The sequence below is a fragment of the Macrotis lagotis genome, chromosome X (assembly GCF_037893015.1).
Source record: "Macrotis lagotis isolate mMagLag1 chromosome X, bilby.v1.9.chrom.fasta, whole genome shotgun sequence".
Classification (NCBI taxonomy): domain Eukaryota; kingdom Metazoa; phylum Chordata; class Mammalia; order Peramelemorphia; family Peramelidae; genus Macrotis; species Macrotis lagotis.
In genome coordinates this window covers 392,578,781-392,592,757 of record NC_133666.1, presented here as the reverse complement: position 1 = coordinate 392,592,757, position 13,977 = coordinate 392,578,781, and the positions used below count along the sequence as shown (strand labels likewise).

The following is a 13,977-nucleotide window of genomic DNA, read 5'->3' as shown; positions in this document are numbered from 1 at the left end:
GAATAATATAATTTTTAAGCTACTCCACACTGAACAAAGTATCTGTGCACATATTTTTATGTTAAAGATGTTTATTGACTCAATAAAAACAGGAGTAAATAAATGCTTTGCAAGTAGAATTTCTCCCAAGGTAGTCAGGGAGAACCATATTTATTTAAGCAACACAAACCCACACACAAAAGTGGTGGAATTTGGTAGTCTTTGTCTCATGGAGAAGTCCATTCATGCTTTTTCATAGACTCTAGTGGCAATGACATCTTTCATGACACATTCCTAGGGAAAAAGAAGAGGTGTGAGTCAAACATTGGAGTGAAATAAGAAAAGTGGAGGAGTGAAAAGTTCTTTTCTCCTCTCTCTTTCAATTTAGCCAGAGGGTGGAAGCAACTTATGTATATTTTTTCCTTACTAATATCAGGTCCAATTAGATATTACCCCAGGATATACACTTGAGTTCAGAGTGCAATTGATTGTGGGCCCAAGACTACCATCTGCCTTTTTCCAAAGTGCCCAGGAGCAGAATTGGCAATTTGGTGCCTCTGTCATGGAAAATAGAACCTTAGGTTATTTGGATCAGAGATTAAGATCTAGAAGGGACTTCATAGTTCAACCTGCCAAATTCCCTCATTTCAGATGAAGTAACTGAAGCCCAAAGAGAGAAAATAATTCTTGAAGAACTCATTTAGTTAGTAAATGGCAGAAGCAAGTATCAAACCTAGGCTCTCTTTATATTTGGTTCTGCTTTTTTCAGAACCACAAGAACTTTGCTGTAATTAATGAGAGAAATAACTCACCACCACTATTTTGCCATCCACTAGTTTTCTTGTTATTGTGGTTGATTTTCCATTCCACTTCTGCACCTGAACCAGTGCATTCCCATCTAAGGTTATGAGACTCTGTAAACATAAAAAAAGCTTGATGAGACTCTGTCTGTTCCAGAAGATACAGAAGAATTACCCACCATGTTTATTCTCACATTCCTTTCATTTTCAATAGATCAGTTATTTTTCCCCCTATTATTATAGTATATGAGACTTCTCAGAGCTATATAGAAATATCTCCTAGTGGAGAATTCTTAGCCAAATAAGAGATCAAGGTAATTAAAAAATAGATAAAATAAATAATTTAAATTACATGAAATTTAAAAGCTTTTGCACAAACAAAAGAAATGCAACTGAGATAAGGAAAGCAGTTCAGTGGGGGGAAAAAATCTGTTAGGACTCTGATAAGTTATCAAGTAAACCAACACAAATACGTGTGTTTGTGTGTGTGTGTATGTATGTATGTGTGTGTATATATATATATATATATATGTATATACATACATATATATATATATATATATAAAACAAAGAACTATTATCAGTTAAAGAATATAAATGGCTCTCAAAAAGAATAGTAAACAATGGGGCAGTTAGGTGTTCCAGGGAACAGAATACTAGTCCTGAAGTCTGGAGGATCTGAGTTCAAATCCAACCTCAAATACTTAATACTTGATTAGCTGTGTGACCTTGGGCAAGACACTTAACCCCTTGCCTTGCAAAAATGCAAAAAAAAGAATAATAATCAACTATTAACAACCAAATAACAGATTGCTACAAATCATTAATAATAAGAGAAATACAAATCAAAACAACTCTGAGGTTCCTCCTCATATCCAGCAAACTGAGGGAAAGGAGAGGGGAAAAGTGACAAAGGTGGAAATGGTTGATTTTGGAGGAATTGTGAAAAGGCAGGGACACTAATGTTCTGATGATAAAACATCATTAAGGTCATCAAGGTCATTAAGTTCAATAAGGAAAGAAAATTGAAATTAATGCAGAGAGTGGCTGCTTATACCCTTTGACCTAGAGACTCTATGGCTCACCCCAAGGAGGTGAAGCATAGATAAAAATAAAGGGTCTATATGTGCCAAAATATTTATCACAGGAAATTCTTGTAGCAGTATCAATTATAGTAAAGAACTGAAAACAAAGCATGTTCAACTCTTGGGGAATGGTTAAATAAATTGTAGTACATAACCTTAATAGAACAGATATTCTATGTTTTTAAACACAGAAATATTTTTTTTAATTTCCTTACAGAGCAAAGAAAACTATAGGAACACAAGTTATGTTTAAATACTCCTTTTATATATAAGAAATTATGAAAGTATGACACTGTTTTCTTTTAGAGTAGGCCTATCTAAAATTTGATATCAGTCTATGTTGTATCTTTACCAAATATATGTGCCAAAAGATCAAAAACATAATGGTTATTCACTTTCATTTGCTGAAAACTGCTGCATCAGATAAATTACTAACATAGGGAAAATTATGGCAAAACTGATACTGATCAACAAAAAGAATATTTAATAATGAAGAATAAAATGAAGTGTGGAAGACAAATATTTCAAGTTTCATTTGAAGTAACTTATGAATACAAAATATGGAAACATGATTTTTGCTGAAATTTGTGCTAAAAGTAATGAATATGAAGATACAAAGGAACATGGGATCATATGAAATAGTGCAAAGTGAAGTAAGCAGAATCAGGAAAACATATATACTAACTGCAATAATGTAAATAGAAAAAACAAGAAAAAACTCAATTAGGACAGAACTTGGTCCTACAGAATAGGTCTTTTGCCATCCTCTCACTGTGGTCATGGTAGACTATGGGAATGAAAAATAGATCTTAGTACTTGATTATTGTGTTGTTTAGTTTTCCTTTAAATGTTCCCCCCCTCTTTTTTTTCTTTGTTATAAAGGATGTTACTCAGGGTAGAGAAAAAAAATATTTTGAGAAATGAAGTTGATGGGAAACAAAGGATAGTAATCAAAAATCTTTTTCAAGTGTCCCTTAACATAAAGATTATTTATATTCCTCACCTTGACTTTTCTGTCATCTGCAGTGATTTCATCAAATTCTTGGCCCAGTTTGAAGGAAATCTCAGTATTTTTAAAAGTACTTTCTGATTTAATGGTGATTACATCTCCTTGCACACTTATGATCATGTTGGGTTTAGCCATGCCTGCCACTTTCCTAGTGGCAAAACCCACTCCTAAAAGGCAAAGAAAACGTTTTGAGATTTATATTCACTTCTGCTAAAAGTAGATACCTTTAGTACAATTTCAAGTTAGTTTGCTAAGAATTTTTTGTAAGCTATTTTTATTTCTCCTTTGATTCTAAGAAAGAACAAAAATAATAATGAGTTCCTAAAAGAACTCACTTATCTTTTTGTGGGGAAAATATACAGGAACATTTGGTGATTGAGGTTATACTTGAATAGGTATATCACCCATTTGTTGTAGATCCTCCAACTCAGATCCTGGCTACAGAATGGAGAGTAAACACACTCATATATCTCTTTACAAGAAAACAGTATGTAGATGATAGATAATTCAGTAAAAACAAAACAAAAAGCTCTATCAGCATTATCAGACATCAAACTAAGCCACCTAGGCGCCCTCAGGTATTCTTCTAAAACTACAATTATAGTGCAATGGACATAATTAATTATATCTGTATATTAGTGAAGGGAATTTCCACACCAATGAAATGACATTGATCCAGAATTCCCCAAAACATCAAGAGTCCATTTACTAAGGAGGTGCCAAGTTAATTTAGAAAGTATTATGAGATTTTTGGAGAGAAGAGAGCACATCAAATATAGGGGAATAGAAAATGACAGAGCTGGACCCATGATTGCACTGTTAAAAAGAATTCTGAGGGAGAGAAATTCCTTCTGCTAATAAAATGTGACACTTGTAATTCAACTTAGTTATCTAGAGCAGTGGTGTCAAACTCAAGCAGAAAAGAGGTTTAGAACACCACATATTAACATGATTTGTATTCCATTGTATTTTTACTTATTTTGTTAAGCATTTACCATTTATAATGTAATCAGGTTCAGCTCCATTTAAATACATGTATAATACCTCTGGTCTAGAACACTGAGGGATTATATGACTTGCCTGAGGTCATCCTGCAGGTATGTCAGAGATAGGATTTGAACACAGATTTTCCAAAGTCTGAGGACAGCCTTCAATCCTTCCTGCTATACTGAATCACCACAATGGGTAATATATTATTATGTCTATGGGGGAAATTAAACTAAAATAAAAAGTTTGACACTGTAACTTTAAAACCTTCAAACAGTTACTTTTAGATTCCTAATATCTAGCTAAAATGTCTATGTTGAGATGGGAGGTTATTAAAAAAGGAGAGGGAAAGCATTTTTCTGAGATATTCCCCTTTGGGGGTTATAAGTGATTTCCATTCAAGTTATTTCAATAAGCATTTGTTAAGTATCTGCTATGTGTCAAGTTTCTTAAGAATTAATTATCGGGGGCAGCTAGGTGGTGTAGTGGATAAAGCACCGGCCTTGGAGTCAGGAGTACTTGGGTTCAAATCCGGTCTCAGACACTTAATAATTACCTAGCTGTGTGGCCTTGGGCAAGCCACTTAAACCCCATTTGCCTTGCAAAAACCTAAAAAAAAAAAAAAGAATTAATTATCCAGGGGCGGCTAGGTGGCACAGTGGATAGAGCATCAGCCCTGGAGTCAGGAGTACCTGGGTTCAAATCCGGCCTCAGACACTTAATAATTACCTAGCTGTGCGGCCTTGGGCAAGCCACTTAACCCCAATGCCTTGCAAAAACTAAAAAAAAAAAAAAAAAAAAAAAAAAAGAATTAATTATCCATCTAGATTCTGGAGATCCTATGTCTTATATACCCCTACTACTACTGGTAAAGGATACCATTTCCATAACAACTCTGCAAAACTCTTTACAACTGCTCAAAGCATATGAAATAATTGTGAAGCTTGGTGGTCTCATGAAAAGAGAAAATACAGTCATGGGAGTCCATTCAAGAGAGTCTAGGTCTGCTTAATATGTGACCTTGAATATATTCAATTTCTTTGGGTTTCAATTTTCTCATCTACAAAATGAAAGGATTGTCCTAAAATCTTTTCCTTCTTCCAGCACTAAAGTTTTATGATATTTTGGCGAATGTTAACATTGTTTTAACTATCTAGCACTATAAATTTTATTTGCTTTACTTCCTTAGAGATCACAAGAAACATAAGTGAAGGTAATTAGGGTGACATGAGTGGTGAGTGGGCACTCATTTTGTTCCCACTTTGGTTGAAACAAGCTATTTAATGACAAGCTAGGCAAATGGTGGCTCTGGCAAGATAGAGAAACACAGGAACATAATGAATGTAGCAGCATGGTAAGAAGATACTATTCTATAGAATAAAGAAATCTAAGGTTTAGTTTGACTTCTGATTTGCCACCTTAAGTGACCTTGGGTAAGTCACATTTTTCTCTTCACCTAAAGCTATTTCTCAAGATCTGTTCATTCTTTGTTACTGCTTAAGGATTAAAGATTTTACCTAGCTGATAGATAGACACAAGTCAGGATGGACTGGATTTATGATTTGATTCTATGTATGGTCTTGGGCAAAGCACTCAAACCCCTGGAGTATAAATCTCTGAAATTATAAAATGTAATGCAGGTAAATTATAAATTGTGAAGCAGGTCCTGATCTGCATTAGGAGAGGAACTTTCTTCATTGGCAAGCCTTATGCCCACCCTCCCTTTCCCCCCCCATGAATTAAATTATTTTAATCAATTAATTAGAATTGGAGGGCAGTTAGCTGACATTTGGACTCAGGAAGATTGAAGTTCAAATCCAGCTTCAGACAATTACTAGGTGTGTGACTGGGCAAGTCAATGAACCGTTTCCCTCAGTTTCCTATCTAAAGTGAACTAGAGAAGGAAATGGCAAACTATTATACTGTGTTTGCTAAGAAAGTACCAAATGGAGTCATGAAGAATTAGACATTATTGAATAACAACAAATCAATAAATATTTTTGATAAATGGTGCTTTGTTAATAAAGGACTCAAATTCTTTAATTACACATTTTAAAGGAAGGCACTAGTTAAATTATTTGTCCCTACTCCCTCACACAACCTACCTGAAAAGAGAAGTTAGCATGTGAGATCATACTATTACATAAAATCAAAATAAGATTAGATTACTCTTTTCCTTCTTTTCCATAAGCCAGCATCAAGTTGTTTCAGAAAACCAGAAAGGGTGCTTTGGGGGCTTTTAAAAAGACTTAGAATTTTCAGTTTTCAATTAAACAACAATCAATCCATCAATCAATTAATATTGACTCAGTTATTATGTGTAAGGCAGTGTGCAAAGTGATATATATATATATATATATATATATGTGTGTATATATATATATATATATATATATATATATATATATATATGTTGAATTAAAAATTGCATAGTCTCTCTCCCTATTCCAATACACTTACTTCCAGGAAAGTTTTCACTATGCACATGTTGCAGATTGAAGGACCTTCCTTTTGTGGACTTGTAAACCCCATGGGCTGTTGGGTGCTAACTGCCCTATTTCTGATGCAACATTTTGGAGGAAGGGATATACTCTTACTCTCTATAGTAACCATATACATTCTCTCTCTTTTAAAAATAATTCTATTGTATTATATTATGTATTTAATTAATAAGTACAATATTAGTACTGATACCTTCAGTTGAATTCTTTAATACTTTCATGTTATAATTACTGATGGTTTTGGGTTGTTAAGTCAGTGCTGAACTATTTTAAATAGGAAGTCTAACTGGCATCTATAATTTAAGTCAAAAAATTACTTTTTTAAAAAAAAATTCATTTGGAGAGAGGGAGGGTAGAAAATCAGGGTTAAGTGACTTGCCCAGGGTCAAACAGCTAGTAAAATGTCTGAGGCTAAATTTGAACCCAGGTCCTTCTGACTTCAGGGTCAGTGTCAAAGAACACTGCCAAGTCCTTCCAAGAAGACAAATGTAAGGAGTGAGGCATTGTCACCCAACAAGCAGCCATTGTCAAAATAAGCTTAATAGTAAAACAATCAATATGCAGTCTTGGGGACGATTCCTACAGCTCTCTAAATAATCTTTAACTGCAAGGGAAAAATTTAATCATTTTAGCTAGGTCCTTATCCTGAAAAAGGAAACAGTAGAACGTGGTATAAATGAAGATGGGAAATTCAGTATTTACATTTCAAATATAAACTGCTACACAACATCAAACTAAGACTGCAAATATACTTTTTTGTTTCCACGGGTGGGAAGGCCATAGGCAATGAGTCCAATGAACCAAAAGGATCAGGGAGAGCAAATCAGGAGGAAAATTTCTGACAGATATTTAAAAATAAAAGGCTCTGTTAGACCCTTTCATACACAAAGTTTACTTTTTTAACTGAAAACTTAAAAAAAAATTTAGAATACAGAAACAAAGGACAAACAGTACAAATATGTCCTCTGAAAAAGGAGCAATTAGTTGGCCAGTCTTCCAGTGTGAACTCAGTCCTACAACCCACTCCCCTAGAAAGAAAAAAGTCATTCCTTATCCAGGCACATGCAAAGCTTATCCTTACCCACTTCTTTCATGTATTCATCAAAGTTTTCGGTGGAAATGAGCTTCCAGGTTCCTACAAATGCCTCACACATTTTGTGGACCTCTTGAGATATTGACCTCAAGCAGGGAAAAGAAACTGGTTTTCAGCAAAGCAGTGTGGCACTCTTGAGTCCAGAAAACTTCCTTTTAAAGATGTCTAGAACATGTGATACTTGGGAATAACCAATTGGAAACGATGCCTGGACATTTCCTTTAGGACCAGCTTTTCTTTTCTTTTTTTACTGTGTGTGTGTGTGTGTGTGTGTGTGTGTGTGTGTGTGTGTGTGCAAATTCTTCAACTTTGGTTCCCTTTCTGGCATGTGGTCATTTTCTCTATAGCCAAAAATAAGTGTGTGTTGGAGGGCAAGGGGAATTAAATCATAGAAAACATGCAAAAGACAGAATATTTTAAAGTGTTTGTTGAGAAAGAATCAGACCCCAATAATGGAATTTCCTTGAAATATCTCCATCAATGTATCTTTATCTGAGTGTACAATAGGACCCACATCTTGATGTGAACTTTACCCCAATTCTATAGGGAAACTTTTTAAAAAGTGTAATTATCAGTGAATTTCTATTGAATTGAAGAACAATGGGAATGAATCCTGAAGTTTGTCTTAAGTAGCTGGGAAAGTTCTTTGGGACTGGATGCTGTTTTGTCCTCACAACAATCTTGGGAGGTAAATGCAATTATTTTGCCTGTTTTCCTGATTAGTATAGAAACAATTAAGCAAATATAAATTAAATAAAATCCATAATAATCCATAAAATCCATAAAATTTATGGGGGAGAAAGAATGACATAGTTTCACTATTATATATAATATTACTTATAATAGTATTTATATTTGCTGTTGTTCAGTCATTTTTCAACTCTTTGGGATCCCTTTTGGAGTTTTCTTGGCAGAAATACTATAGTGTTCTGTCAATTTCTTTTCTAGCTCATCTTACAGCTTGTATGTGTCTGAGGCCAGATTTGAACTCAGAAAGATGAATCTTCCAGACTTTAGGCCTGGCACTCTATCCAATGTGCCACATCCACCAACCCAGCATTCATATAGCACCACACTATGCTAAATTCTTTTCAAATATTATGTTATTTTATTCTTACAACAATCTTGGGAGGCAGATGCTATTAATGTGACCATTTTACAGTTGAGAAAAGTGAGGCAAGTAGAAACTAAATGACTTGTTCAAGGTCACACAGTTAGTTATCTGGGGCATGATTTGAACTTGGGTCTTCTTGACACCAGGTCCGGTGCTCTATCTATTATGCCATCAAGGTGTCTCTGCATCTAGAACTTTAATTAAAATAATGACCAATAGTTCAACTTTCCTGATAAAACTACCCCTCAAATGAAGAATGAAAAAGTCTTAAATGACTTGGCAATTTTTATAGACCCCTTAAAAGTGTGTCCATATACCTAACATGCTCTTACCCATGGAAATAATTAAAATCATTTGATAAACCATTCATCAGATCATGAACTGCCATGTCATAAGTTATCCCCTAGAAGATCACCCTTTAGCATGCAGCCACTGAAATGGAGTCCAGAAAACATCATACCCTCATTTTAGGTTCAGGTTGGATAAGTAACTTGTTTAAGATCATAGAGGTAGTAAATAGCAAATTATTTGAACATGGATTTTTTATCTTTGGTCTCTGTATCACATGTTCTCCTGTTAAGGATGAGCTCTTGTTAAGTTAGCTCACACCATTAGTACCACCAGCACTGAGAATCCTGGTTCAATCACCTTGTCACCAATTGGCTTTGCACTATTTCATGGTTAACATAAACAAGAGATCTTGGTCATTCTGCAAATGTGTTCAGAAGACATGAGGAAAGAATCAGAGCAGAGCACAATTTATAGTAACCTTGGAGCAAAGAGCACAAATTTTGTCTTCAAATCAACTTTGTAATTCATGATTTATAGATATTAGTAATGAAGAAAAAAGTGAGTTGAATTATAAAGAGTTGGTTTCTATAGTCATTTAAGTTGTAGAAGGTGTTGCATGTGTTAAATTTCTTTACCCTCTGAATTTTGGGTCCTGAAGCAAAATCTCATTAGCCTTGCCACAGTTTTGGCTTTGGCTCAGGCAAACCCACTGCTAATAGGATAAAAATTAGTCAAACAACATTTTGTTAGGTAAATAACATTTTCTTTATATCTAAAGGAATATTTATGAGTGAAGAAATATTTAGGTCAGGATTCTCTACAAAGACCAGTGACACAATGAATTCATATAAATAGAAGTCTTTTAAACCTATAGTAGAATGAGTCAGTTTGTGGTTGTTAAAACTTCATTAAAAAAATTCATTAAAAATGATTATGGGGGTGGGCGACTGGGTGGCTCAGTGGATAGAGCACCAGCCCTGGAGTCAGGAGTGCCTGAGTTCAAATCCAACCTCAGACACTTAGTAATTGCCTAGCTGTGTGGCCTTGGGCAAGCCACTTAACTCCATTTGCCTTGCAAAAAAACAAAAAAAAATGATTATGCTAGATTGAAATCAATTTTGAAGAAATTTAAAACTAACACACACACACACACACACACACACATATATATAAAGGAATCACATATATTTGGCAGTCATTATCATCTCAAGAAGCTCATTGAGTTTCTAAATGTATGTGAAATCTTGTAGACAGCTACAAGTTCTAACAAATATGAAGACTTAAAAGATACAAAGTGATTTCAATGAAATGCTGAAGAAAGAAGAATCAAAACTGACAACTATTAAAAACTAACAGGCAGCTAGGTGGAGCAATGGATAGAGCACTGACCCTGGAATCAGGAGGACGTGAGTTCAAATGTGACCTCAGACACTTAATAATTGCCTAGCTGTGTGACTTTGGGCAAGTCACTTAACCCCATTGCCTTAAATAAATAAAATTATATATAGAGAGATATAGATATAGATATAGATATATAGATATATAGATATATAGATATATTCAAAAACTCACAGTATCAACATATAATAAACAGGAAAAAAGGGACTGGAAAGAACAGAAGCAAATAGAACAGTAGCTTGTTTTGTTATGGTCTCTTCCCACATTCATTTTTGTTAACCAAGTACAAATAGTTTGAAATTTATAGTTTTATGTGATTTAATTTTTAAAATTTTGATTATTTGAATTTTATTTCATATTTAGAGTTTATAACAAATTATTTTAAAATTAAAGTAAGAAAAGTATAAGTTAAGTATTTCAGTCGATGTTGCTTGTTTTATTTTATTGTTTTTTTTTCTCTGACTGAACCTTCAATTTTATTGATGTAGAGAGTTTATGGTGAGGAGGATTAAAGCAGATCAAGTACCACCTTCTTCATAACACAATTTCTGACTCCCACTCCCATCTGTTTTTATTATGCATATATTCATGGTACATCTCTCCCCCTAAATTTCTCTCCTCAATTTGAACTTACCAGCTTGTCTTTTTAAAAATATTAAATCTATTCCTATCAAAAATTCAAGTTTACAAAATAATTGTTTAATGTACTTGTTTTAAAGTTTTTACATGCATTTGACAGATTGTTTTTCCATTTAAGGATCTCAGTCCTCTTTCTGTTCAGCCTTTGATATTACAGAAATAAACCTTTCCTTCTGACAGGAGAACATGGAGCAGAACTGCATTGATCTAGAAAACTGGCCTTCAATGAATAGAGTACAGAATTTAGGAAGGAGTTATCCTAAACACACAAAAAGCCTGATGCTCCTTATCTCTCACACTAGACTGAAAACAACTTCAGCATCTTTCACATTACTTTGAACATAATTAACGTTTGTTGAATTTAAACCTCAATGAATGAGTGACTGATGATTGATGACTACATAATGATTTGAGGACCTGGCTGCAATGTCTGCAATAGTATTGACATGCTTGTGTCCCTATCCTGGCTTGAACAGATGAATCATTCTTATTTAGCCAATTTGGCATTGTACTTTGCTCTACTTCTTTGTTTCTCTCTGACCTTTGCCTATGTTTACTTCTTTTGGAGGAAATGAAGGTACTTTTCTGACAGTTTTTAAATGGAAAAAAGGAAGTATGCCCAATTGCTGGATAATGAGACCAAAATTCAACTGTTGCCATATCTAATGAGGAAAGTAAGGCTATTTAGAGAGGAAAAAACTGAGAAGAGAGTGTTTCCAGAGAATGTATGTAATAGGTCGACAAAAAAAAATGCTTCCAGAATTGATCATTGTCTTTTAAATTCACTTTCAATTTTCAGTCCACGGACCTTACTGAAAGAGCTCATATTATGATGTAAGTCTTAAAACAAAATGGAAATGTTAGTATTTGTAGACTTCTTTAATATTCTAATTATAAATTAGTGAGAGAAATTTGAGTAGCAAGTCTTTTTACATCTGATGTTCTAGTGACGGGGAAAAGTGAAGAAAATGACATTTTATGAGAATGATATGCATATTCACAATATTATCTGAATGAGCAAATGAGTGGAAAAGCATCTATTAAGTACATAAATACCAAGCTCTGAACAAAATACTGGTGATACAAATATGAAAGCAAGACAACCCCTTCTTTCAAATATTCCCAGAGATAACCACTCAGAAGCCCGAAGATCAGATTTCCAAAACTGAAGGGAATAAGTCCCTCAAGAGGTTTCAGCCTCAGTGTTAAAGGGAAAATATCCAAGGGCTTATAGGTACATCTGAAGCAGGGGTAAATAGGAAGAAAATAACCCAGTAGATTTCCAAATTGTGAAGGCTTTAATATAATGATTCCTACCCCTCAACATTTAAATAGTTTTTACTAAAGTGTATGGTCCAGTAGACTAAACAAGAAACCTTAAACCAAGGGACTAAGAGCTCAAATTCAAGTTGTAGGAAAGAGGATCTGGTCAACTACTGCTAATTCATCTTGTATCCTTGGGAAAGTCACTTCTTAAGAGTAATATTTCCAATATTTACATAATACTTTTGTTGAAGGATCAATATTTGTCTAGTCTTTTAATATTAAGGAATTATTATCTGTGCTTGTTTGAGATTTTCGGAGAGCCTCTTGACTTCCTTTTCATTGTTCAATGTAAGCCTCTTCTCAAATGTAATAGATAATAGATAATAGAGGGTCCATCCCCCTACCCCTCCTCCATCTTTCTGGCTCTCAGTCTTCCAAGGGGGATGGCTGACTTCAGTCTTGTCTTTGACTCCTCCTTGCACAGAAGGTGGTCTAAGCTCCCCATAAATTTTGGCCGACCCCTTCCTCCATACTGGATCCATTTGAATCTTAGCCAGGTCACATCTGTGGCTGTTTCTTTTTCCTTTCCTCTTTTCCATTTCTTAAATGTTTTTGCTATCAGCCTTTGTGAACTTTTAGTAACTTGTGAACACTTTGCTGTAACCTGTAAATCTTTGTTCAGCCTGTGACTTAAAATCTAAGCCTTTTTTTACCTTCCTAAGTCAGAATGTTGAGTTTTTTCACCCTAGAAACCTGATCTCCTAGTTCCCCCTTTCCCTGGGGGCATTTTCCCATCATCATTTTAAAGTTTACAAAGACTTTTTTTCTTCCCCTCACCTTTAAAAAAATTTATTTATTTATTTGCATCCATATGCACATGTATATTTTTAAGTTACAAAATTTCCTTCCACCCCCTTCCCCTCAGCTGCAGTCAGGTTAGCATTGTACATAATACTTTGAATAAACATGTTTACATATTAATCATTTTTGGTATGAGGAATTAAGATTAAGGGAAAGAGATACATGTGATAATTTTTATAAAGTGTTCATCAGATTCTGAAGGGTTGGTTTTTCTTTTTTTTTTTATTGTTTTGTTGTTTTTCTTCCTCTGGATGGGGATAATATTGTCCATAGCACATCTAACACAGTTGTTCTAGCTCTCTGAACTGCTGAGAGGAGCTGCTTCCATTAAGGCTGATCATCTCACAATGTTGTTAATGTGTACATTGTTCTCTAGGTTCTACACCCTTAGCTCAGCATCAGATCCTGTAAGTCATTTCATGCTTCTCTAGAGTCCAGCCATTTATGGTTTCTTATAAAGCAATAATATTCCATAGTATTCATGTACTATAACTTGTTTAGCCATTCCCCAATTGATGGACATCCTCTAAATTTCTAATTCTTTACCACTACAAAAAGAGCTGGATATAGACCAAGAATTGGAATTACTGAGTCAAAGGGTATGACAGTTTTATGGCTCTTTGGGCATAATCCATATGCCCAAAGCAATATTCCATATTGCTCTCCAGAAAGGTTTGATCCGTTCACAACTGCACCACCAATGCATCAATGTCCCAATCCTCCCACAACCTCTCCAACATTGATCATCTTCCCTTTTTTGTCATCTGGGCGAATCTGATAGGTGTGAGGTGATGCCTCATTGTTGTTTTAATTTGCATTTCACTAATCAATAATGATTTGGAACATTTTTTCATATGATTATATGTAGCTTTAATTTCTTTATTTGAAAAGTGTTTATTCATATACTTTGACTATCAGTTGGGGAATGACTTGTAACCTTATAAATTTGATGCA

At 34.4% G+C, this 13,977-nt stretch overlaps 1 protein-coding gene across 1 annotated transcript; it reads right to left on the bottom strand.

The window, feature by feature from the left end:
* Window positions 1–88: 88 nt before the first annotated feature.
* Window positions 89–7,595, bottom strand: LOC141497344 (fatty acid-binding protein, adipocyte). Its single transcript, XM_074199995.1, has 4 exons — window positions 7,443–7,595; window positions 2,868–3,040; window positions 792–893; window positions 89–273 (listed from the first exon to the last, which is right to left on the bottom strand). Exons 1-4 carry the CDS (start codon window positions 7,513–7,515, stop codon window positions 223–225), a joined length of 399 nt encoding a protein of 132 aa, XP_074056096.1. The 5' UTR covers window positions 7,516–7,595; the 3' UTR covers window positions 89–222.
* Between the last annotated feature and the right edge of the window lie 6,382 nt (window positions 7,596–13,977).